This window comes from Berghia stephanieae, chromosome 4 (genome assembly GCF_034508935.2).
Source record: "Berghia stephanieae isolate SIO BIC M18660-M18661 chromosome 4, UCSD_Bste_1.3, whole genome shotgun sequence".
In the NCBI taxonomy this organism is placed as follows: Eukaryota; Metazoa; Mollusca; class Gastropoda; order Nudibranchia; family Aeolidiidae; genus Berghia; species Berghia stephanieae.
The window spans coordinates 66368358-66396334 of NC_088363.1; the positions used below are offsets into that span (position 1 = coordinate 66368358).

The 27977-nt window shown below is 32.5% G+C and overlaps 1 protein-coding gene across 5 annotated transcripts; it reads right to left on the bottom strand.

The window, feature by feature from the left end:
- Nucleotides 1–2290: 2290 nt before the first annotated feature.
- On the bottom strand, nt 2291–27718 carry LOC144971057 (vesicle-associated membrane protein 3-like). Of its 5 annotated transcripts, none has more exons than XM_078911393.1 (8): nt 27591–27714; nt 25213–25254; nt 20346–20436; nt 20037–20115; nt 17657–17736; nt 14259–14310; nt 11116–11137; nt 3021–3160 (listed from the first exon to the last, which is right to left on the bottom strand). In XM_078911393.1, coding segments are annotated over exons 1-7 (366 nt in total). In that variant the 5' UTR covers nt 27593–27714; the 3' UTR covers nt 3021–3160; nt 11116–11117. The 5 variants fall into 5 exon arrangements, with proteins under 5 accessions (XP_078767517.1, XP_078767518.1, XP_078767516.1 ...); XM_078911394.1 differs by lacking the exon at nt 14259–14310 and adding an exon at nt 16438–16489; XM_078911391.1 differs by lacking the exons at nt 11116–11137; nt 14259–14310 and adding an exon at nt 16438–16489 and having other exon boundaries at nt 2291–3160; nt 27591–27718.
- Between the last annotated feature and the right edge of the window lie 259 nt (nt 27719–27977).

The window sequence follows — 27977 nt, forward strand, 5'->3', positions numbered from 1 at the left end:
AGAAAAGGTAAGACAAAAGTGAATTTGTTCAAATAGGGAACAGATGTAGATTCCAAGAGCACTCTATCAAAAGTACTTAGCTTGAGATCACCTATAAGTCTCATCCAGACACAAGCACAGGTCCCATCTAAGAGGGATACAATCAAATGTTTACAAATCATATTTAATATGTAAACAAAACATAATACAGTGCATAACAGAGATGATTTACAGGACAAAAAATATCATCTCCCAAAACTCTTATCTATACATTAGACTGTTTCCCTCACAGTTAGGGAATCCGGCCGCAGCCTGGACAAAACCGTGTAATCTCATTCCAAGACAAATCTGAAAGCATGTTGGAAAACAAATATAGGGGGGTAGAAGACACAGTAAGTGCCTCCCGGCCCACTATGGGAGGTAAGGAACCCCACCCCTAGGAATGCACATACATTGCCTTTAGTATTTAAGATCAAAGTGAAGAGAATAAATAATTATATACTCAACACCCAATATCTTAAATGTAAGATAACTGTCATTTCTAAAATCATATCACCACAACCATCGGGTCACTTCATACTGTTTCACAGCCTCTCTGAAACACATTATATATGCTGGCAGCACTTTAAAAAAAATAAAATTATTGTCAACTTTATTTCAAAATCTACACAATGGCCATTAAAGAATACCACTAGTCAAAAAAAAAAAGAAAACCAAAATGTATTCTATAATTGTTTAAACATTAGAAGACTTTCATTTATTTCTCTAATCATTCATCAAAACTTAGCATCTCGAAAATGGGAAGTATTTTAATTCCCCCAAACAAATTAATTGGAGTAGTAGGTAATTACAAAGTTATGGTAGGAATATTATATACACAACATTATCATGTTCATTACTGTAACACAATCACATCAAACAATCGATTCTATTCAGATATTTCAAGATGGATGGAAACATCTAGCAGACACCTCAAACAAAAATACAATCCATAAACGTCTGTGTTTCTGCATACAATTTGCCCAGATCAGACCCCACATTACCATAAAACTGACTGAACTTAAATAAGTTTTTTGCTCACTTTTTCAATTATAAAAATAGGACAAAACTCGAAGTTTGTTTTTCTCTTTTCCTTTAATACTGTAAAAAAAAAAGTTTGCAAAGTTAAAATATTGGGATTTTAAAGAAGTTATTTCTTTTTTTTTCTTTCGTGTTTTGTTTCTGAAATTTTAAAATAACTTTCACATTTCTCATGAGATTGCCACATGACCAAGATTGTTCGATGAAAATTGTTTCAAACAGTAAAGCAGCATCAATAACTCATATATTACTAATCTTATCTTTACACTCTTTTTAAAATAAGATTTGAGAAATGGCCAGAAAAAAAAAAAAAAATACATGAATGCCACTAGTAGTCAGGTCAAGCTTTGTAATAAAGATGGATGATTTGATGATGATAACCATAGTAACAGTAATGAGTAAATCATAACAACAATTCAATAACACACTGAATCACTCTATCATGACGTGTGTATCACTGGAAATTATGGAAATTAAATTGTATTATATAGATATCACATTTCTGTCAGGTTCCACAGTGGTAATGACAATCAGACGACATGCAGATCAAAGAATATTAGTATCACTAATCATCAGAATAATGATCATGATATAATAATAATAATAATAATAATAATAATAATAATAATAATAGTAATATTAATAATGACGATGATGATAATGATAATGATCATGATAATAATAATAATAATAATAATGATAATAATAAAATTAGTGCATGGATAAGTATGAAACAGAAGTAGACATAAATCTTATTTTTCTTTTTAAAAAATTAACATACTATTAAAAATTTCAAAAATTACACATTTGTAAAATATTTTTCATTCAAACAACATTCATGCATTAATTCTCTCTAGTTATCAAAATAAAAAATAAAATAAATAAATATAAAAAAAAGAAAGAAAGAAAGAAAAAGAAAACTTTTATATCTAGAAAACGGAGTGAAAATCAGAAAATTAACAAGATTTAGATCAAAACACGCAAATATTTTCGCTTTTAACTAAAGCATACATTCTCACTCATTCCATTTACACGAAAAATAAAGGAAGTCCACATTAAAAAAAAAAAAAGAATAACATCATAAATATTTTTTAACAAACCTAATTAACTTCATACGGTATGTGTAGAGAGCACATCATTAATTCATTTAGTCTACAGTTCATTTTGGTCCACAGCAATATTAATCAAAAACTAAAAAAAAAAAGGGAAAAAAGAAATTATCCCATCTACATTTTTTTTCTCCACAAGTGGCCTCTACATATAATAAAATTATTACAACTGTTGACAAAAGATTTAATCCTCTTCCATAGGTGAGTCAACCCAGAGACAGCTTCATGTTGCCACAATTGACATTGGAAAGTATCAAACCCACTACTGCCATATATTACAACCATTGCAAAAAAAAAAATTAAAAATAAATAAAAAGGTGAAGATCGATTATGAAATCAATTTTGCATTAAAAATAAACTGTTGAGTTGATCAGAGGAATGGAAGCATGTAAATGTTGCTGACAGTATTCAAGATCTCTGCGCAATTGGAGATTTATGTAAACAAATCATGTATAGTGTCAAATGGTCATGACCTGTACACCTTAATATATATGATTTACTTATAATTGATTATGCAAAAATATATTGTTGCCTTTGAGAATAAGTAGGCTATCCCATAATTTTTTCAAAACACATGTGTTCATTTTCTCTTACTTCAAAAAAAAAAAGCCAAGACACTATTTTAGTGCGTCATGTAAAACTTTAAAATGTAATAGGTGTAATATATTAGAAAACAGCATTCAGGTATCTTTGCCAAAACTATTTTATAAAGTGGAATAGCACACTTGTCCATTAGACTGACCATACGGAGATACATAATTACACGTATCCACTCTTCCATTAAATGGTGTTTGAATAAATAAATACTATAAACAATTTGTGAAATGATACCCTGACAGCCCTAGTGTAGATTTGATACTCCCCCTGTCAATGAAGTTGAGTCCATAAAGATATAACCTAGCCTGTAGACGCTGCTGTAGTGGCTCCACCGGTTGGCTTGGGTGTTCCAGAAGAAGAGGAAGAAGATGAATCCATGCTCTCCACAACCCACACTAGAGAGATTAAAAAGAAAGAGAAACAAAATAGTATGCATTGCTGAGAACTTATTAATTTCAAACGTTAACGTTTCCAACTAAGATCGGGCACAAAACATAATTCTGAACTACATTCTTTGTTATTGCATTCACATCATAATATGTACAAATAATAAAAACGCCAAAATTAAATACATGCTATAGGAATGATCCAGACTTAAGGGACTTCAGCGTCTAATTCTCAGCTAGCTACCTATTATCTACAATGATTAGCAATACAATATAGAACACTGGGAAACAGCTTATACGTTGATGAGAGAGGAGTCTGACCTGTAACCTCACAATACAATTTTTAATACAGTACTCGCTTGATTCTAGCATGCTCTGCAATATGCATTCTGGAGCTGAGTGATAGAACCTTATCTATATAATAAGTAATGCCTCCAAGGAGCATTCCATTTAGACATGCTCAGATTCTAGCCTGATTTATGACTTCTTCCGAGAGCACATTGAATCCAGCGAGTACTGTATCTGTATTTACAACTAGGTTTCAATTCCAAATAAAAACAAATAAAAATATTAAGAGTCAATAAATATTAGCAAAACCATAGTCAATGCAAATTAAAATTTAAAATAAAATAAAATAAATAAAACCAAACAAAAAAAAGAAGCTACAGAAAAAATTATCAATTATAAAATTTACGTGAGTTAATATATAATCTAACAACCGATCCTAAAAACCAATGGATTGTTATGAAGTCTCAGAAAAAAATAAATTAGTAAGGCTTTTAACTTCAACACCCCTTAAAAATTGTACCGCATCCTAATTTGTGGATTATGGATGAATTGTGTTCACTTCAAGCATCAGAAATCTCCAAAATCTAAATAATGAAAACAAATGTAGTTGTGGAAAGCAATCTCACTCTCATCAAACTGCAGTTAATGTTTCCAAATCATGATATCCCAATTAAGAACTAAGCTACATCATGGGAAAATGGGAGCCCTGTATCTCTAATTGGTAAAAAACATCGCTTACAAACAGACCTAGCATGATCCCAAAATACATTCAATTCCTTAACTTCTTTTTTTTTCCCCTTCATCTTCTCATCCAGGATTGTTTAACAGATCTCCCAAAATGTACTTAGCAATCCACTATTATAACATCCCCTTTCATCTTTGTTCCTTTTACAATATGTGTCCGAAACAAAATGATATCGGACTGATTGATGACGTGGTAAGCAAATAATGATAGACCAATGTGAATTGGCATCCAGTAAAGTAATACAAAGTATTCATTCCTTAACACTATTATTTACTTTAATTATGTAGACTAATGTAACATACATCTTAAATTCTCAGTTTTACATCCTTATATGGATTAAACAATGCGCACTTATTAGGAGAAAGAAAAAAGATCTCCAGACTTTTTATAATTTTGATGATTTACAAATACATTACTTCCCTTTCATTTAGGTTATTTGAAGAGAAGGGTATTTGTAACTAAGTCATTAAGCCATGCCATTGATAATTTTGATATAACATAAAATATTAATCTAAAAAATAAATTTCACGTAAAAAAACCTCTAAATAATATTGTTAGACTAACTTAATACTGCAAACTATGATCAGAGAAAAATAGCCATGTCATTGTGTCATGGATCAATAATTTTGTTGATGTCCCTTTTATATACACAAACTAGACCTTTTCTGAAAAACAGGATGGGGAAACATGTCAATGTGTCAGCTAACCAGTAGTCATGAACTCATTCATGTCAATGAGCGAGTGCCACTCTATCAATTATGCTAACAAGGGCTAGACTGTTTTTCGATGGCGATGAACAATGATATGCTTTGTGAGAGTTAAAATTCCTGGGTCAAAGCTGCAAAAGCTTTACACAACAATTACACAGTCAAAGCAAGCATCTCAAAACAAAGATCTAGATGATGCAGTGAAGAATGCCGAGGCGCATGCCGAGCTGGTACAATAGATCCTATCATTATCAGGAAAGCTGATGATGATGGAAGAAAAGCCATAAATCAGATATTGAGAAACCATTATCAACTACGTCCTAGAAGAGGCAGGTGAACAATTATCTGACAGTCCCCAGATAGCAAAGGTGTCAAATGTTTATCAGGAGATTATGGAGCATTCAGAACACTTTCTCATGAGAAATCATTCTTATTTTTGGAAATTAAGTTGAGACCACAATGATGATGAAATTCAATATCATTCAATGCCAATATCATCAATTTTCAAACTGGACGGGGTACTTGACCAAAATGTAAGACAAACAACAGAGAACAGTAAACAATGATGGTGTTGCGACTGTACATTTTAATCCCATGGCACAAACTATTGTAGGAATAATACACCAGCTCAACATAGTGATGACAGTAACTCAAAAATGAAATGGTAGAAATGTAGAACCAAGTCTCATCATGCAGGAAATGATCCAAAGTTTGTGCAACTCCTCATACTCAACTTCATCTGATGAGGATTTTTCAATTGCATTTACTGAATGGACATAATCAATACATCAAATCATTCAGACTATCTCGACCTACTTGAGTGTGGTGCTACAACTCACGTCATCAAATATAAAACCCAATCCATTAGCTTCCATACCAACTATCACTTAGAGGTAAAATCATGAATGGTTAAATGAAGGCGCAATGTGTTCCATCGGAAAAGAATCTGGCTGATGTATTCACAAAACCTATCACAAAATGCAAAAGTTCAATGGGAGAATTAGAATGCCAATAAAACAAGGAAATGTCTACTCTTAATCTTGTGTCGGTAAATCATTATTTTCTTTTCTATTTCATGTCTTTTGACCCTTGACTGACTGACAAATCCGGGAATAGATCAAGTTTGTCTTTAACATTTAGCAAATTAGCCATAGTTTTTTACATTTAACTTTTCCACCAAGTATTATTCTACGAACTTAATTGGGGGTGTTGGATCAAGTAAATCCTGCCAACTATGATTGAAGGAAAATAACCAATATTATTATTTCATGGATCAATATTTTTTGTTATTAATGTCCTTTTATTTACAAAGTATAACCTCTCCTGAAGAACAAGGTGGCAAATCATGTAATGAGTCATCTAACCATAAGTCAACAAGAGGCGAGTGCCACGCTATCAATCATGGCAACAAATTTGTTATTACAATTATTTTATTGCAAATTTATAAAAGCGAGATTAATTTCACCAAAAACCATTTAATGTGTGCTTGATGACAACTACTTATACTCTATTCAACATCTTTCTGGACCGGTATTGTGAACTATTTCACATAGGCAGTGTGAAAAGCTGCAAATTAATTACAGAATATTTTTACAAAGTTTACAGCCAATTGAAAAAGTAAAATCAATATTTATACTCATGGTCTCAACTGTCAGAGGGTAAGTTCATTAAGTATTCATATGATGTTATACATCCGTGTATGATTTGTTCTTAAAAACAAATAAATAAATGATTCTTAAAAGAAGTGGCGATATATTCCTTCAACTTTCTAAATGTTCTTGAATTATCTCAGGAAGGAGACGTCTGTGTTAAAATAATTTCTGACCGAAATCAGGAACTTATTGCCCATAAACTCGGTATTTCACCCTCAGGTTAATATAATTTCTGTAAATGGTCAAAAAACCTGTAATATACTCCTTTTTCAGAGTGGCAAACAGTTGTCACAATCCATTCATGTTACAGAAAATTGGATAAACTCTTACTTCAAAAGCCTGATCACTCTAAAACGATTACAAAATGAAAAATGAAATGGTAAAAAATCGCATGTCAAGTTCATTCCTATTAGAAAATTCTCCACCGGATCACAATAAAGGGGCAAAAAAGGAAAAACTTGAAACGTATGTGACATGATGCCTGCGAAGTATTATTATAATTTTTTTCCAACAAAGACAATGCTGTTACAGGTCAGGCTCTCATTTTACACCTGAGAAGGGGTGAGGGAATGTGAGTAAAGAGCCTTTTTCAAGGAGTCAACTTTGTGCCAGCCACTGGGAGACTCAACCCAGGAACTATCAATCTATAGACGAGTGTCATACCACTTGACCACAGAGCAGCACCAAAAAAAAAAAAAAAATTGTCATTTTTGCAAATTAATCATGAAAAAATTTTCGATTAAAAATTTATTTCAAAGTTGTATGTATTTGCTTTGATAAGGGATTCATATTTAAAATCCCAACAACTTCTACAACCAATTTGGCAGATGAACAGATGAACAATTGAATTAGATATGATCATTTGATGTCACATGTGCCACAGACCAATTTCAAATCCATTAAATACTTTCAACAAATTCTTGAGATTTATTAAATATAAAAAATAATTTTCTTTATCCTGATTTTCACAAATGACTAAAGCCTGGAACATTCTAATCACACGGTATTTTTAATGATTTTATATATATTAACATAACCAATCTTTACAAATGGAAATTGAAGTAACAGAGAACAACCTTATATTGATTTCAATGAGAAAAATTACAGAATCAGCCCCATAGAATAATCATGATTAGGTATAAAGAATAATTATGATCATTTGGAACAGTGTAAGTCAAAATCAAGAGGGGTCGTGCAAAGTAAAAAACATTTGCATGTAAGAAATTGATAATAATTGGAGCTCAGAAAAAAAGAAGAAAAATCAAAAGAAACAAATTCGAAAAGAGAACAGAAATAGATCCATGAGCAATCTATCCAGATCTCAAGTTTGATACAACTAAAAGCTATCATCCTTTCAAAAACAATCCCTATCAAAACCCGACATTAACATAGAAAATGTCTCAGCAATCAGCCACGACAAAATATTAATTATATATATATATATATGATTACTTCCAAAAGAATTTGTTAAAAATAAATCAAAAACTCAACAAAAAAATCAATAGTCATAGAGTAAGGGATGAGTAACATTGAAATTAAAAATACAAAGATAATATCAATCTTGAGAAGTCAAATATTTACTGTACAAATCTAGAAAGAAAAGAAAAATGAATGGTTAGAGAAAGTGCAAGGGGAAATGATAGAATAATGATAGGAATAATAACTAAAAATGCAGTTCTGTTATCCAAAATTCTCTTCTTAAATAAATGTTTCCAAAATTTTCTTTTTGCCTGCTGAATAAGACTTTATTATCATGTGTGTGCTGATTTGGCAAAACCCGTCTGATGACTGAAAAATTCAAACCCCATATTATATTTCAATAGAGGCACTGTTTCTGGATGAAATGCAGTTTGAATTTTGTAATTATCTTCTTAATTAGAGCCGAAGTTATTCACATTTGAAGGGAGGGGGTTAAAAAACAAAAAACGGAGAAAATTGCCATATTTATTTCAGATTGTTTATAATACAGTTACATTATCATCACATCACTTGCAAACCGCATACTCAAAAGCAAAAAAAAAAAAACAAAAAAAAAAGCACTTTCTGTAACACAAACCAAAGATTTTGACTTTACTTCACCCTTTTTTGCCCTTCTTGACTCATCGATGTGATGCTTTAGGAGGTGGTGGTTCATGTGTGGCTCCATCCTCGATAGCCGATTGATCTCTCAATACTCTTAGTTACTATGTTGATCGTGATTTTATTTTCGTTTTCAGATATTGATGGTGACTTTTAGACATCTTATATTATATATAATGATATGAAATTGAAAGGAAAACGCGATAGTCACATGATTTTATTGATGACATATGTCATACAGGAAAGTTAGTGGAATGTTAACTGTCGTTTATAGGGTTACTCGTTTTGTTTATACATATGCTAGTCGTTTTACTGACTCAATGGTAGCTTGTATTCATGCATACTGACTTGCACTCCAAAGAGTGAACAATGTCAGAAAGAATATGTAATATGTCAGGGTTTGGTGAAGATTTTGGTTCTCAGCGCTGAATTGAAATCCTCTACCTCAGAGGCAGATTTTATGTCAGTCTCAAAGGTATTTCGCATCAATAGAGCTCAGAAAAAAATTTAATAAAATTATCTATAAGCTTCAAATGTCAAATCCTTTTGTGAGTTGGATGGATAATAAAAACGATAAAGTGAAAAACGAAAATTATGGAGATAAATATTCTTTTACTTTATTCTCTCTAGTCTCAAAACTAGCCCATGCGACACCCAATGGGTTTTGCCAAATCAGCACACATATAAATGTCTGGATTCATCATTAAAGTTGTGATGCAGTCAGGGAGGGGGGGGGGGGGGGGGGGTTGAGAATGACATAACCAATCAAGGGTTTTGGACGGACACTATTCAATTGAATTATATGGGATCAATAAAAAATACATACTCCATTCAATATTAGGGAGGATTGTTTCATTAGATTGCATTTTATGTAAAACTTAAATTTTCTGGTATGTTATCACTATTCATGCAATCAACCAATTATTTTTGTAGTGATATCTTGCATTAGTTAAGCTTCAATATTAATGTCTTTCTATACCCGTTTCAGTAAACTCTTTTAAATTCATTTTACCATAACAAAGCAAAATACATGTGAGAGGTTCTTCCAGAAAAAAAAAGAATAAATTAAATGAAAGTCCAAACAAAACAAAAACAAAAAAATCCCAAAAACAGAAATAGTCATTTTAGTCAGTATGTAAACGTGCTTGTTTAGTAGATTAAATATGAGATCGAAATTTAAAAATTTCAAGAAATAGAAAAAATTATAAAAGCTGTGTTGCGTGAAACTTAACTAAAGCCAGTGAGTAGTAAAAATGCAACATAACAGGAACTATTTGAGATTCATCAGAAAAGATGTAATTCATATTCATTTATTGCTTAATATGCTTCATGTATGACTCATTACAATTGGGTACAATCTTACTTCACATCTATCACTCACTTCTTTTACTTCCAAACAATTACATGGCTTAAATTGCAATGTTCAGTAAATAAAATGGCCAATGGCTGTTATATTTAATTCGTACTCTGAGAAATTGTGAACACTTAGAGCTTGTGTACAACTATAACTGAAGATTAGACAAAAATGAACACAGTGTCCTTGATCATATTTTATTGAGAACACTGTTACATTAATCCAATAAACTAAAATGTCAAAGTCGGTAAAGGGCAAGAGGTGGACCACAGAAAACTAAGAAAAATATTATGCAATTAACATAAAACTTCTATAAAGGACCGTGACGATTATGAAATAGTCCATCGTTGCAGTCTCTATTGAATGAGTCATACATTCTCTAAGTTTGAAAATAATTAAATTTTGTTGTAACTGAGAACTTTTCCTGTATTAACAGTTGTATGTATGTATGTATGTATGTATGTATGTATGTATGTATGTATGATGTATGTATGTATGTATGTATGTATGTATGTATGTATGTATGTATGTATGTATGTATGTGTCATTATAATTATCAACATCATCATTAATATTATTATTACTTTCATTATCATTATTCATTTATTATCACTATTATCATTATTACCCCTGGGGTATTTTCCGAGTATTATCTGACTTTGAGTTTGAACTTTCAATTGTCCAAATCGACACTCAGGTTTGTACATTATTTTGGGAAATGGTGTTATGTCAACGATATTTCAGCTTTGTTATATTATTATGTTTATTTCCTGAAATAAACGCTCTTGATATGTATATGTATGTATACATTATATATACACGAATACATAAAAGTGACGCAAGAGACACACATGATCTGTAAAAATATGCACAGATTTGAGTGAATGAATGAAGTGGAAAGGAGTAAATCACATAAAAAAATAAATAAATAAATAAATATGAATACAGTATAGCTCAGGTGTATAATGAAAAACTAGAGACATACTAGTCCCCCTAATCCACTCATTCATTTAATCTGTTCAGGTGGCATGTGTGAAGCTAGCGCATTAGTTACTAAAACTTATAATTAACACTCAAGCAAGAGTAGAACAATGATGATGGAAGTGACAGGCACATAATGTGTAAAAATATATAATCACCCTTAGCTTTGAGTGGCCCATACTGCAAACAATTTTAAGCCGCACAGTTATGACGGATGTGTGGTGATGGGTAGGGGAGGGAGAAAAGAAAAATCAGAATAAGATAATTGTTACAAACAAGGTCCTTCTTGAAATTGCAGAATGAAAAAGACAATTCATTTACAAACACTGACAAAGCAATCATTACATATACATTTCAAGTAATACAGAGAGTGTGAAAATTATTTTTCATATTTGCCAGGATTTAACAAATTGGAAAGTCGAAGATCAGACTGTTCTTATCTTTGAAAGATTAATCATTCAACATCAAAAACAGATCATAACTGGAATGATCACATTTAACTGGACTCTTTGTGTAGCTTAAATAGGGTTATTTTGGTAAGGAGCAGAAATATTAAAAGTCCATTGCATTTACGTCACAGACTACAGAGAACATATTATATGAAACTCAATTATTCAATGCTGTAATAAATTAAAAAATTATGAATTGTATAAAAAAGTTGGATTAAAAAAAGGCTTAAATGCTTTGAGTTTTATATCAAGTGTATTGTTGTGACTGGTCTTATGAGACGGACACCTTGAATGGTTGAATGAAGGTATAAAAAAAGCAAAATATCTCTTTCAGACAAATGCAATTTGTTTTCCACTCCTTCAAACTTTTTACTATGGCTATCATAGGTTTTGTTTCAATGCAAAGGTTTGATTTTTAAATTTATGAATTTTGTTTTTTGTTTTTTAAATTTGTCCTTGTAGCAGTGATTCACATCCCAATCCTAATAATTCCAGTTGAATAATATATGACTCCAATCCAAAACTTTTGAGTTCTCCCTTTAAACAATGATGTAGAATGTGGAAAACTAATCTTTATTATCAATCCCGAAACATATTGTATGAGGTTGGCTTGAAATTTTAAACAGCATACAGAAAATGGCCTGGTCCAACCTTAACTACAACATCTCTAGCATAAAATTTAATGTTGATTCCATCCAAGACGGATCACACATCTTCTCTACAACCAGATTTAATTTTCTGACATCTTTCCAGTTTTGGCAAGCAAAATCTAAAATCTAACATATTGCATACAACAATGTGCATGTCACAAGATGAAGAAATGATATCAATGATATCAATTATGCAGTCAGGTAAGGTAAGCTGAAAGATGACTTTGTGACCATAAAAGTTATGTGATGTTAGCGTGTTACGATTCCGAAAACTTCAGGTAAAATAGGCCTACTGAGCGCTTTATTGCATAAGTGCAAATAGAAGTAGCCAGTCAACACTAGATTTTTCTTTTAAAATTTGTGATTATCGGGTTCAAGACAAAATATTAACATTTGTTATTGGCGACACAATGAGCATAACACATGCAACATAGAACTTTTCTCAGGGTTTCTATTCCTACCCTTTGTCATTAAAAAAAAAATCTATATACCTATGACCAAATCCGCTCAAAACTGAGCAATACTAAATTATTTGATAATGATTATAACTGATTACTACTGGCATTAGACTTTCTGTCCTTTCCGAACCTATCATGTTTAAATAATGCTAAAGCAAGAGACGAGAATCACACAAGCGCACACCAACACAAAAAAAAAAGAAAGATGTACAATGTTATTTCATAAATATAAAAATTGAAATTACATTGGTAAAGGTAGATAATAAAAATAGAAAAATGGCAACAAAATGTCTGAATAGAGAACATAACTGTATATTGGAATCTAGTCATAACTGAATTCAATCTAAAACATCCAACACAACCTTCAACATTCAATCTAATGAACTAAAACACTTTTCAAATCCATATATGTCAGAACAAATATTTTATAAGCCACACATTTCATACAAAATTATGTTATTAAACCATTACCATTCACCTAAAAATGACTTGACTGAGGATTTTCCGCACAAATAATTGTTAGCAAGCGATGGCTTCTATTTGTTTACATTTATTTCAAGTTCCCATATGCTGACAAGATGTGCCAAATACTTTTTTGCCATCTGTCTGTAATATAAGTTTTAAACCCAAAATGTTCCGGTATTTTTCTTTTCTTTTTTTTTTTTTTGAAAGCTGTTATGTTCATTTCTGTAACATATTTATAAGAGAGCAGGAACTACAGCGCAATGCACTACTCAAAATTATATGACATGATTTTCGATGTCTGTCATATAAAAATCTAAATCTTCTATGCTCAATTCAATTATATACATTTGTAAATTGTGTGATTTTTTTCAACCATGAACCTGAACTGCTTTCATTCTTAAAATATTAAGAATGGATTTTCCTGTTTTATGTAATAAAATGCCCCTCGATATTATATTGATCCTCACATAAATAAAATGAAATGTTTTATCTGGAAGTCAATTTCTAAGTATTCTACGTATATGGTAGATAACCAGATAATTTTTAACTTTTTCTGCCGCTCGCTATTCTCTACCCCATTTATCACTTGCAGATTCTTTTTAACCAGGAGACACCCAATAAAGTGCTAGCACCATTTCCTTGCTTTTTTCTCCCAAAAATTAAAATCACTCTTTTAGTGGACCATACATTATGATATTCTGTATCTTGAAATTTGTAACAGAGATCTATTGACTCAGTTGGTTCACGAAGCAGAGTCGCACTGATTAACAGGTTGAAGGCTAATTGTTATTTTAAAGACACATTGACTGAAACGTACAAAGGGTGCTGTAAAAGTTAAGTAAGAAAAATACATTTATGGGAACTTGCACTTTAAATAAAAAAATTATTCACTCAATGCAAACACTGTGGAGTTCATGAGTGACAACTTTGAGGATTATATTATCAAAGGGGAACAGATAATGACAAATTTATTTTATTTGTAAAAAGCACAATATTGATTACCTTTTATTTTATTGGGTGAGTGATATAATTAGAACAAAATGCATCTGTAATTTAAAGCTTCATTAATTATAAATATATGATAATATGATGAACAAAATAGCGAAATGGAAAGAGTCAGAAGTATGAAAACAAACATTTTCAGTGAAAAAGTCAAATCAAAATCATCATCTAAAATGACAGATGCATTAATAAATATTTACTAGACTGAAATCAATTTTTGACGTCATTAAATGAGTAATGATGTAACAATAATGGTAAAAAAGAAAAGTCAACTTACCGACAATGATAATAATAATGACTACTAAGACAGCTATGAGAATAAGCCACATCTGAAAATAAACCCCAATGCACAACCAAATAAAACAACATATTCAAACACATGCAAGGGAGGTAAACAAACACACACACACACACACACACACACACACACACACATACATACATACACGCACACATACACTCATATACATCCATATGAATACATATATAAATTGTTTTCAATGCAACACAAATGACATTGAGAAGTAATTAAAAAGGAGTGAAACCAGTGTGACAACAACGATACAACAAAAATACAGCTGTTTGTGTAATTTAACAAATTTGCACATTTAAGGGATTTATTTTTTAAAAATTAATTAATAATCTCAAAGACTTTGAATACTGTTTTATAAATCAGTGCTTATTAGTTCACGTCTTGAGAATGGAAGCTAGTTTCCATTTCATTTTTTCCCCCAATGTATCTGCTTTAGTTATGATACTGCATCAATTGCCAACGGAAAGACTGATAGCGAGAAATGGGGAAAGTTTAGAAAGAGCATGATTTTGATAGCTTTCATGATTAATCCATTCAATTAGTCAGTCTGAATATCAATTATTTTTGAGAAGTTTTCTTTATATTTTTTAAAAGAAAATAATTTTTTTTCCATAAAAATCGCAATATAAGTAGACACTAAAAAATAATCAAAGGAAATTTCAGACAATTTGTCTTAACAACTAAGACCTTATCTGCAACTAAAATTGCATCATTCCTCGTCCACTGAAAGTAACATAATACAAGAAAGGTAATTTTACGAATTCTCATGATAGTGGGCAAGCCTCCTAAAGATAAGTGGATTGTTATAATGTGAAGTAAATGAAAAAAGATAGAGCAATTAAAAACAGACCACATTTTGGTATTTTTATCACTATCTCTGGGGAAAAGCCACAATATGGAGCTGCTAACAATACAGTTATAACAATACCTTTATTTTGGTTCTATTATTATCATGATCATCATCAAACCAGATCCACCACCACCTACATCATCATCACCACCCCTTCCGCTGCGTCACAACCATAACTTATACCTGCAACTGTTTCAAAACTTGTGAAATTGTCCATGTGATCGTCATCACATTATTATTATTATTATTATTATTATTATTATTATTATTATTATCATCATCATCATTATTATTATTGTCATTAGTGCTCCAATTATAATTGTTAAGTATTATTTTTGTTTTTTTTTTCCTTTAGAGGAAAGGGGGGTAGGGGGGGGGGGGTGTTTCTTATTTATTTTTGTTTCTTCTTGTTTTATCTTTAACCATAATTCAATAATTGAATATATAAAATGTTACCTCCATTTATGAATTAATGTTTTGTTGTCCAAATTCTAATACCTTACTAATAATTAATAATATTAGTGAAAGAACATCAATGTCAGTTCCTAATAAAGCTTGTACTATTTATCCACAAAATCTGATTATATTGACTGGAAGAATAAAACAGACCTGTAAATGCTGGAAAAGAAAATAGTCCGATCTCAAAATTGAACTTTACACCACTCTCAATTCAATAGCTCTTAAGTCAGCAGAACAAATCGAGAAAATCACCTGGCATGTTGAAATTAAGGTGAAGGAAAATAAGATTCTAAAGATAATTTCAGTGGGGAATCCGAAAATCTAAAGTTGACAGTAAAAATGTAAACAGAGTCCTTTTCCAACAACTTCCGACTATGCCATAAATGAGAAAACGACACACCAAGCTTTGTAGAAGAGTAAAAATAGCACAGATATTCTTCTACTTGTTGGCCCAAATCACCTGAGGGAAGCCATCAAATGTAAAGCTAATAACACTGTCTGAGCAAAGCTTCTGGCTAATTAAAAAAACCAACAAACTTTTTACAGGACCGAAGGAGGACTAGAAAAGGTTGGTAAATCTAATGTTTACCAATACTAGTGAGTCGGAAATCTGATTATAATTATAGTTGGTGGATTTACAGGTCTGATAAAATCAACAAGAGATTCGAAGATGTGCAGCTTTATTTTAAAACAGTGGACGGAAAAAAAAAAATAAATAAACAAGAGAACAACATAGACTAGACTATCAACAAAATAAAATGACAACGATCCAATACAAAATAATAAGCATGACGACATTCAACACCAATGGATAAAGGTGGGAACACCACTCACCAATGATGATAATTACGATGATGCCAATTATAGCCCCAAGAATGAGCATCATCTGTGTTTTCCAGTAGCAGCAACAGTAGACAAATATTTATTGCTTTTTCTTCACATTGATAATTATTAGTACCTCTCGACAAGATTATAAACAAAACCGAGCAATTCTTAATTAAATGTGTTTGTTTAGATGCTGGTACAAAAAGGACAATGAATAGACAATTTGAAATCTTTGAAATGAAAATTTGATTAAACATGGCCTGAGGGTGGAACACATGAAGTTGAGCGCAATGTTCATTGTGAATCAGTTGACATGTGTGATATTAATGTTCATATTCATCTTGCTCTTCATCGATTTAGACTAAATGCCCAATCCTACTAAATGCTTCCCAACCACTGGGGCATTTAAGCAATCACCACTCTCTCTCCCTTTTTTAATGTGCATAAACATTAGTCCCCCCGAGTCAGTCAGTAAAATAAAGAGAATAAAGGTTGGTACTGTCTTTATCACGCTGCCAATGAGACTTTTTTCTTGAATCACAAGAGGATTTCTCACTCGTTTTGTTTGTTTTTAAGGGTTTTACAGTGCTTGCAACACATTTAGGTCATTTTAGTGCCAGTAAAAGAAAATGGGAGAGTCAAAAATTACAATTTACAATTAAAATTCACAAAAAGTAAGACAGAGGAGAATGGTTCAAATAGGAAACATGTAGATTCCAAGAGCACAAAGTACATAGTTCGAGATCACCTCAAAGTTTCATCCAGACAAAAGCACTGGATCCCCTTATGAGGAATACACTCAAAAGCTTACAAATATTTTCAAAACAAAAAATAAAATGGTAGATACCAAAGAAAAAAAAAGTAATCTTACTTCAATAAGAGGCAGAAAGCAGATTGGAAAACAGATATGGGGGGTAGAAGACATAGCAAGTGACCTCCTGGTCCTTGATGGGGAGAAAAAAAACCCACCCAGGATTTCATACTCCTCTTGGAGCAAAAGTCATTTCAGAAGTATGGTCTATTATAATTAACTTGAACTGACATTCCTCAAAACATATCCAAAATCAAATCAAACTTCAAGTTCTCATTATACAATATCAATCAAGTTGGTGGGCTCAAGTGATCAACGCTAAAGCAACGCTAAAAGTGATCACGTGACGCAGCGCTTCCTCCAAGTGGCTCCTATCAGCATTAAAGTAGACGGAATAACTAAAATCATAATACTGACCTTGCAGTTCTTCCACCAGTATTTCCTTTTAAGTTTTCCAGCACTTGCTTCAAATTGGGAAGCACCTGCTTGCAAAGCCTCTGAAAAATGCGAATCAACAAAGATTTTGTAAAGTTGATGAAGCTGTAATAATTTATGTTCTTTCTAAGACATGCTCCCGTAAAAGCTATTTGTTATATTGCTTGTTTTTTAACTACACTACATTAAGGAAATAAGTGAAAATGTGTATTGTTCGAATTAACCAAAGGTTAAGAAAGGTGCCTGAGCTTAGACCATCTGACATCACATTAACCAGTGATGATAATGGTAATTTTTCCAAAAGGAGGAAAATGTATCAATCCATCAGTCAAAACAAATGCAAATATTACATCTACCATAGTAACGCAGTACTTTGTAATATACGAATTGGTGCAGATCTGTTCTGATAACAGGACATAACTTTATTTTTTGTAAATAAGTAATGAATTGGACATAACCTTACTTTTTGTAAATATGTAATGAATTGCACTTTCCAATTAACCTTATACACTCGAGCACGGAAATCTCGAAATCACGGAAATCTCAAACTCTGTACAATTCCCCGTTTTAATCTTATTTTGTAAAGTGTCAGTTAATGTGTTACATGTGTTACGCGTACGTGAGTGTGGCATATATATTGTGTGTGTGTGTGTGTGTGCATGCTGAACTAAGGGGTACTTAATCTGAGGTGCCAGTACCATAGCAAAATGACCAGTATCGTTGGGGCCTTAGGCAGTAACTGTTACGTATTAAAATGATACAGGCAATCAGGGGTGGGGAAGGTGGGATGAGAGCAATGCCCTCTCCTTTAGCCTGAGAGTGTTAAGCGAGTAGTGATAGTGATTTTAGGTATGTATTCGTAGGTGATGACGTCACATGGTAAGTGTGTAATCCACAATGCGATATGCTGGCTTTGACTTTTTATCAAGCACATGCAGTGGGAATTGTCATTTCATTTCTGTAATAATAATTGAACAAGACAATATGCAATAAATGCAGTGGGAATTGTCATTTCATTTCTGTAATTATAATTGAACAAGGCAATATGCACTAAATGCAACACCAGTGAAAACTCTCTCCATAATTTTGTAAAAGATGGCCGAGAAAAGGAAATTGAATTATCTCACTATTGATCCTGGACAGAGTTCACAATAATGGAGAGTTACCATTATAATAAGACTGTTAACAAGACCACCCACATTTACCTCTCATTCTTTCCCATATCCTCTGTAACATACTCAACACGAAAAAAAAAAAAAAAAAAAAAAAAAAAAAAAAAAAAAAAAAAAAAAAAAAGAGAGAGAGAGAGAGAGAGAGAGGGAGAGGAGAGAGAGAAGAGAGAGAGAGGAGAGAGAGAGAGAGAGAGAGGAGGAGAGAGAAAGAGAGAGAGAAGAGAGAGAGAGAAGAGGAGAGAGGAGAGAGAGAGAGAGAGAGAGAGAGAGAGAGAGAGAGAGAGAGAGAGAGAGAGAGAGAGAGAGAGAGAGAGAGAGAGAGAGAGAGAGAGAGAGAGAGAGAGAGAGAGAGAGAGAGAGAGAGGAGAGAGAGAGAGAGAGAGAGAGAGAGAGAGAGAGAGAGAGAGAGAGAGAGAGAGAGAGAGAGAAGAGAGAGAGGGGGGAGAGAGAGAGAGAGAGAGGAGAGAAGAGAGAGAGAGGAGAGAGAGAGAGAGAGAGAGAGAGAGAGAGAGAGAGAGAGAGAGAGGAGAGAGAGAAGAAGAGAGAGAGAGAGAGGAGGAGGAGAGAGAGAGAGAGAGGAGAGAGAGGAGAAGAGAGAGAGAGAGAGAGGAGAGAGAGAGAGAGAGAGAGAGAGAGAGAGAGAGAGAGAGAGAGAGAGAGAGAGAGATAGAGAGCGCCAGAACAATTTATCGACTGATTTTTAAAAATTAGAAGTAATGAATTAGCAATTTTTTTTTTTAAGAGAAGAGAAGAAAAAAAAGGAGCCAAAAAACAACAAAAACAATCTGCACTTACAAAATCACCAATTGTACTATTATGCTAGAGAGAGAAAAAAAAATAATCCACACCCATTTGCCCCATCCCTTTCAACGTTCTTGTCATCCAAGACTGCCATTAGTCTTGAGTCACTTTTGACATTTATTTGACACTCATTTATTCAACCGGCATGAAGCTATTCTTCGTTAACAACACCTCCTTGAAGTTATCTTAAATTCTAACTCTAAATACAGCTCTTGGATTAGGAAAAGGGGGAGAATATTATGTACCCAATCAGTAAATTTATGGACAATTTTTTTCGCCTATCAATGTTTCAAAAATAGACATAATTTCATGATAAACAATTAACTTTGAAATTTCACTTTACAGAAGCATTCTGAAAAATAAATTTAAAAAGTAAAATAATATCGAACCTGCTCTATCATCCAATTGTGAAATCTTTTGATCACGATCAAGAACTTTTTCCACATTCACTCTCATTATGTCCACAACCTAGATAAAAAGTCAAATGAGAGATATGCATGATTATGTCAATATGAGCATATAAAATGGAAGTCGAAAATGCTCCAATGATGATATTTGAAAATGAACAGAAGAATGAATTAAAAAACTACAGGGTTCAGGTACTTCAATATGATAAAAGTTTTCAAATAGGAAATTTTAAAATAACCAAAGATATTATCTAGCAATGACAGGGGACCGACCAACAACAGATTCCATACCTCATCTACTTGTGCCTGTGTCTGTTGTAGTCTTTTACTTTGTTCCCTTGGAGGCTGGGGAGCACCCTGGGTTCCTCCTACTCCCGCTGACCTGTAAAAAAAGATTTTATTTAAAAATTTTAACAAAATTCTTGACATAACTCATGAGTCCAACTTGCAAGATATACTTGAACTGCATTGTTAAGTGAGAAACACAAATTGTACTCTGAGGATCATTAAATAAAATATCAAATTAAACACAATCATATGATAATTTAATGAATCAACACAGACTTGCTTTTGGAACTCCTAAATACCATATTCCTCTTATACAGTCCACTCGCTTATCGGTTAATCGCACATTCCGCTTATACGCTGCACATTCCCGAAAAATGGAATTTTTCAAATAAACACTGAAAAACTTGACATAGTGGACAAACTAGGCCGCTTCATACAAGTTGATAGTTGATCTACCAACATTGGCGATATTGGAGTCAAGAACTTATAAACAGCTTGAAATGGATAGAAAGCAATGGACGCTTCACGATTACAAATTCTTACAAACAATAATGTCACATTTTATTGTCCATAAAACTAAAAAATAAAAACAAACAAAAAGAAAAGGAAAATTTAAAACGTGTCTTGAACTCCATGGTCCAAGCCCGTAGAGAGCACAGGGGGGAGGGAGTTCCTACATCGATAGCAGATGAAAAATAATATGCTATTTTTAGTTTCTCCACTTAATTGACACACTAACCCAAACTCCTGAGGGTCTGCAATTCAGCGGAGTAGACTAATATTGCTCACTCAACCCTTGGTTTCTACCTATGTGCTGTACTTTTCAAAATTAAAAAAATATATATACTCATTTCCTCTAAAATAAAATCGGCTACATACAGATATCAAGTACCATTAATATGTAAAAATTCAAAATACGAGGGCGAGTTAAAAAAGTAATGGGACTCTGCTCATTACTGTAAACAAATTGAATCAATACCATGCATGAAACCTCAAATTAAAGCTTGGAATTAGCTAAGTAGAATGTTACTTCTCAACATAGTCTCCACCTTTTTGTAGGATATGTATCCCTTCCTTGTAAAACTGAGTTGACTGAACTTTGTGAGCCAATTTTTCACTACTGCCTTGGCTTCTTCATCAACTTCAAAGTGATGTTCCCTCATTGCCTCCTTCAGTGGACCAAAAAGATGAATGTCCGACAGTGTCAAGTCTGGTGAATTAATAAGGAGGGTGAGACAGCGTTGTCCATCAAAATTATGCTATTACTTGCCTTATCCTGGCACATGTGTATGAAAGGGCATTTTCATGAAGAAACATCTCCAAAGGCAGTCTACCTTGATGAATTCTTGTTTCCAGTTGCTTCAAGGCCCATTTGTACCATTCAGAGTTCAAAGTGGCTCCCAGTGGTAGAAAATCAACGAGGATTACACCTCTAATGTCCCAAAACACTGTTGGCATAATTTTCCCAGCTTACTTCTCAGCTTTGAAGTTTTTGGTCTTTGGGGAAGAGGGGTGTCATTCCAATGATTGTCTCTTCGACACAGGTTCAACCCACCTAAAAACTGCACCTACAAAATGCCTGAGTTTTATAGACTTTACCAATGCGTTTAAAAATGTTACTCGAGGTTTCTTCTTCGAAAACAAGAAATTCAATGACAGCTTTCTGTCGATAACGGACATCCATGGGGAAAGCCATTTTCATGGGGACAGACATTTTGAACTGTCATAACTTTGTAAAAATTTGACAGAATTAAAAATTTTAACTTTTGGTTTAAAGAGTACATGTATAAGTTCAATTGAGCCAAATACGACATCACATGAAAAAGAAATAAACTCAGTCGGAGATTTGTCCCATTACTTTTCTACTCACCCTCGTAATATCTTTAATAATGTGACTATAATTTGCAACAGAAAAATTTGTATAATGATATGGTAAAAGCAACCAGAGCCAATTACAAAGATGGTCGGAATTAGGTTTGAGTGAGTTAAAAGATTTAGATAAAGGCACAAAAAAAGGAGAGGGACTTTTTCAAAAGCTGATGAAAGTTTAAGAAAAATTGTTTTAAAATAATAACCAACAAAGATAATGATTTAGACTAGAGGCTGGTATAAAAACTAATGCTAAAATTATTTAACACAATAATAAAAAGATAAATATATAAGAAAAACAAAATTTGTTTGCCTCTGAGATTACATGAGACTGATCACTGAGAAGAGAAATATTTACACACTCAAAACATTATAATGAACAACAGCAATAATAAAAATAATAACAATAATAATAATAATAATAATAATAATAATAAAAGTAATAATAATAATAATAATAATAATAATAATAATAATAATAATAATAATAATAATAATAATAATAATAATAAAGTAATAGCAGGCCTGTAAATGGTTGTTGAAAAAATTGTCGGAACTTTTTGAACATGCAAAAATAGGCAAAACAGGACAAAAATATGGATTAATTAATAAACACAACACATATGACACGTCAATTGACTAGTCAAATCATGTCACTTTTCCCAACTTATTTACAATGAGGTCCTTATTTTATGGTACCAAAAGAAAAAAAAATCCCAATTATTTGAGAGAGTACCCACATTTGTGGGCCCAGGTCTGAGTTAGTTGTAAAATGAAAGGAAGAGAACAATTCCTACCCTTTTGAAGGATATGTATCTTGTGCTTGACATAGGAACGTATCTTCGCTCCTGTTTGTGTTAAATTTTTACGCTGATTCTTTCATTTATTTGGATTAATTCTTATAGAAGAAGACAAACTTCTGTGCGTGCTAGTTATTTACTGACTAGGTGTGTGTTCGACGACTCGCGTGAACTTCACGACCCGGTCTCGCTGGCTGTGGCACAGTAACCAGGCAGTGAATACATCCACGTCTAGCGGAGAGTGTAGGTGGCATGATAATAAAGCTAACTGATAGACGGCCTAGTTTTGTTTTGTCTTTGATGCGACAAATAAAAAGTTTTTTGTTTTTTTATTTTTTTAATTTTTAGGTCGGCCTTTGAAACGGAATAAAATCAGATTTTTTCCAGGAACGAAATAAAACTCTTTTCTTTTCTTTTTTATTGGTTCTCTTCTTTGACGTCACGAATTTTATTTTTACTAGTAATTTTTTTTTTTTTAATATTAGCACTTATAGAGCAAAATCGCACTTCAGAAATCCGACATAGTCGGAAGATTTACAGGCCTGTAATAGTAATAGCAATATATTAATAATAACAATACATACTAAATATAAATTTGGTGGAACAAAACGGCAGCTATGTACTAATCAAAGTGTTCATCTATTTTTGCTCAGTTCGTAAAGCATAGGATATTTTTTTTTTGTGTGTGTCTTTCTAATGATTACATTTCTTAAAATGCATCATTCATGAATGACACAATTTAAGGACTATTTCTATTGAAATTGAAAGTACTAAAATCCTTATTATAACTGGCTTTACAGAAAAGTTGTAAATATCTATACACGTTTGACTATGAACCTATAATAATATCATTATCACTGCTCTTAAAATAAAGGCATTTTCATTAAAGTTGAAAAAAGGCGCCGAAATTTTAAAAAAAATAAATCCCTGAAATCATTCCAATTAACTGACTTGCAACAAGTACAATCTATATATAAAAAATTCTGCCACATACAATTCCGAATTAGCGACTGTTCCAATTACTCCAACTGCAGCACTACTATTAACTTATTCCACTTGTAATACCACTTCCATTACTTCTTTCACTATTACTACTTCTCCTACTTCTATCACAACCAACTCCAGCAACAACAATGACTATATCGACAATGACAACAACAGTAATAATAATAATAATAATAATAATAATAATAATAATAATAATAATAATAATAATAATAATAATAATAATTGTGGGAAAATTAAAATGCAGTTTTATACACCTAAAAATGATCTTGGTACACTTATTTTAAACCTTCAATGCTACCTAAGCTGCCCGCCTGCATGATAAGAAAAAATCAGACCCAAGACAAAAGTTTTAAAATGACAATAAACTTTAAAAATAAGCAATGAGCATTAAATAAGTTTGTATCATACCTTTAATGTTTATCTCTATTGACACTTAATTTGTTTGATAGTTGGCATCATTGTCAAAAGTGTTGGTTCAATTTTGTTTTCACATTAAACATTTTTTATGTAACAAGTAATAAAAAGAAAATTTGATCTGACAACTTTCAGACATACAACAATAAACTTAAATGCATAATTCTATGCAAATCCTCAGAACAGTGTGAAAAGTATTTATTGTGAACAAATCTGTGTTTCGTAACTTATGAAATAATAATAAACAAAGCAATGTATCATACAGAAACACCATGTACACAGAATGTATCAGCGGTAAACTGATAAAATTTAAAACAGAAAAGTGACACATATTTATATTCATTATCACTCACAAATTACCAAATCTCAAGTGTTTGACAGTTGTAAAAAAATATATATAAAATAAATAAAAAACAAATAAATCATATATTAAAATACAAAATTGTACCAGTTGGCAAGTCTGGGTCATCATTACATGAATGTTTGAATGAATGTCAATGGCAGACAGGGAGAAAATTAAAATTATGGAAAAAGTTTCACATCCAAAAACTTTTTTCTAAAACATGAAATAACTTCTTTTTTCCCCCAATTAAAACTAGATTAAAAAAATTAATACTTAATACAGACAGCAATGATGTCCCAAATGAAATGGAAAAGTTATAATTATAACTGAAGATGATTAGTTGAAGGGGGAGAAAAAAGCATGCACTGTCGCTGATTAAACGTAAAACAAATAGATACAACATTTGACAATGGTGAATACAATGTCAACAACTTACGGTGGTCCTCCAGGACCAGCCTGTGGGTTTTGTGGAGCGGCCCTTAGAGATGTAGATGAGAGTGATATGAAATTCAGTCAATACAGCACATCACACTGCATTATAGTATAAATTATACACCTCCCCACCCCAACTTATATATATATATATAAAATTTTTAATTTACTCCCCCCCTCACCCCTCCTGTCCAATAAATTAGCAATGACTATGAATGACAGGTCAGAGTTAGTTGTAAAATGAAAGGAAGAGAACAATTCATACTTTTTTGAAGGATGTGTAGCGCGTGAAATGAGAAGCTGCATGTCATCGTTCCAGTTTGTGTTAAATTTTTAAGCTGATTCTTTCGTATAGAGAAATTTAACAATCATGGTCATGGGGAAAGAAATCTTCCGCTGAGAGCAACCAATCACCTCTCAAACAAAAATATATATATTTCGCACTCATCATTCCGGTTGACTTTCAACCAAATATAAAGAAAGCGTAGGAATGGAGATTTCCATTAGGAAAATGTGTGTGTGTCGGTAGCAAAACAGAGAGAAACGGCCTGGTCCAACACATGCTCTGTGTGAGTTGATTACTGACTATATGTGTGTCGACAACTCGTGACGCGACACTATCACTGCTCTCTAGTCTGGGGCACAGTAGGCAGTGAATACATCCACGTCAGGCAGAGTATGTAGGTAGTGATAATTGACAAGATGGAATAATATACATATCTGACTAGTTTGACGTGACAAATAAAAATTTTATTTTAATTTTTAAGTCGGGGTTCGAAACGGAATAAAAACTGATTTTTCCGAGGCACGAAATAAAACTTTTTTCTTTTTTTTTGCTGGTTCTGTCTTTTGACGTTATGAATTTTACTTTTACTTTTAATTAATATTTTTTTAATGTCAGCAATTAACAGAATTTATTGAGTAAAAACGTACCGTTGTAAGATTTACAGGCCTGAATTACAAAAATGTGGAGCCAGTGCAGAGTTTTGTTTTCCCCCAAAAGTCAGTGAATCACCACCTGCCACATCTGGCATTACTTTACTAACAGTAGTTCTGCAGAAGGCATTTCGACTGAAGTCTGGACAACAATCTATATGGTCTCTTGATTAATTTGATTGATAATTTAGCTGGCAACATTCATATTATTTGTATGGTTTGTTGTTTTCAAAATTACATTTTGGAGATGTTCCAAATGAACAGTTTCTATGGATGTGATGTATTAAAAAGTTATGGCTGACCACAACCATACAGCACTAGAACAAAGTTAGAACTCTTCTTATATGGTCATCATATTCTCTGATAAATTTGCTTTAAAACTGCCATGCCAGTCATGATTTCATAATCATAATAGCTTCTTTCTTTTTTTTTTTTTTGGGAGCGGGTGGGTGGGGACAAATCACCTTTGAAACTGCAAAAATAAATTACTTATGGGTGCATTTCACAAATGAAAATGACCTGATGTGTGACCTATTTGATCAAGTCTTTTTAATTTTTAGAAGATTTTTTTTTAAAATGTCACTTTTATCGTACTGTTTTTAATATAAAAAAGGCATACGGATGTTTTCCCTCTATCTTAAGTGACTATTCTTGAGAGTACCTAAATACTGGAGCAATATAGTACTACGTTTAGTGTCACTGTTAGAGCTCGTCTTTCTTGTCCACTAGAATTTAATTTTAGCTATCTTTCCATTACAATATCATATCCTAAGTGAATTTATTGTACCAAAGGATAAAATCTTCATCAAAGCCCTTTATGTGATGCTTAAATTTATCAGAGATATCTCAATTTAATGCAGTCAAGAACAATAAACCACAGCTTGCGGTCACACAACGGGTGAAGGGAGAATTAATTTCCCTTAATTTAATTGAATAGAGACTCAGTCTGAAGTGCCAACGCCAACATATCATCAATATAGTGAAGGAATCTAGCAAATACATAATTAAATGAATGAATAAAAGCTTTGAAAATTCATAGCGATAATTACGCTGCAGGGGGGAAACATGATTTAGATTAATTTTGCCTTACTGGCTGGCACTGGACATGGGTACTACGCGAACTGGACTGTTGATTTTTTCTTCTTTTTTTTTTTGAGGGAGGGGGTGGGGGTGAGAAGTAACGGCATATTAGGTTTTTGAAGAAAGCAATTAATTCTTTTAGAAAGAGGTGATCGTTGGAGATTTGTGCAACTAAGACTAAGGTGGCCTAATTAAAATGGAGCTTCCAGGAAGCTGCACAATTCACAATAAACTTGATCACCTGATCCATAAAAAATATTGAATTTGACCCAAGTCCCATTCATTATTCCTTCAATGGGATATTTATCTGGATCTACTTCCACAATAACAAGGAAATTGTGTTTTTAAATATACATTACCACTCACATTTTTATATATTAACAAGACCGGTGTAATTTGTAAAATATGACCGATGTCAGTCCTCTGCTATTCACGGAGTCTGCTGCGTTTCTCGACAGTCAATAAAAATGGCCGTTTCAACATCGGGATGTGATGTCATCATCCGGGGTTTTCCACATAACTTTCTCGACCTCGTATGATATTTTATTCGTCGATAATAAATTTTGGTACAACCAAAATAAATGATAAAAGGCTTCTCTGCGAGGACACCCATTGGTTGGACTCGACGTGACCTAAGGCTGGACTCCAAAAATATTTTTTTTTTTATTATCAAAAACCATCTCCTAACTTTTATTTTTCTTTAATTCCCTTTCAGCCTTCGTGCACGTTGCGTGCGGCGTATTATGTCTAATA

What these genes read in the sequence shown, in the direction of transcription:
- LOC144971057 (XM_078911391.1), bottom strand. An exon ending in GCTGGTCCTGGAGGACCACC is followed by an intron (nt 20,437 to 25,212) that starts GTAAGTTGTTGA and finishes CTTTTTTTACAG; the next exon opens with GTCAGCGGGAGTAGGAGGAA. An exon ending in ACAATTGGATGATAGAGCAG is followed by an intron (nt 17,737 to 20,036) that starts GTTCGATATTAT and finishes CGCATTTTTCAG; the next exon opens with AGGCTTTGCAAGCAGGTGCT.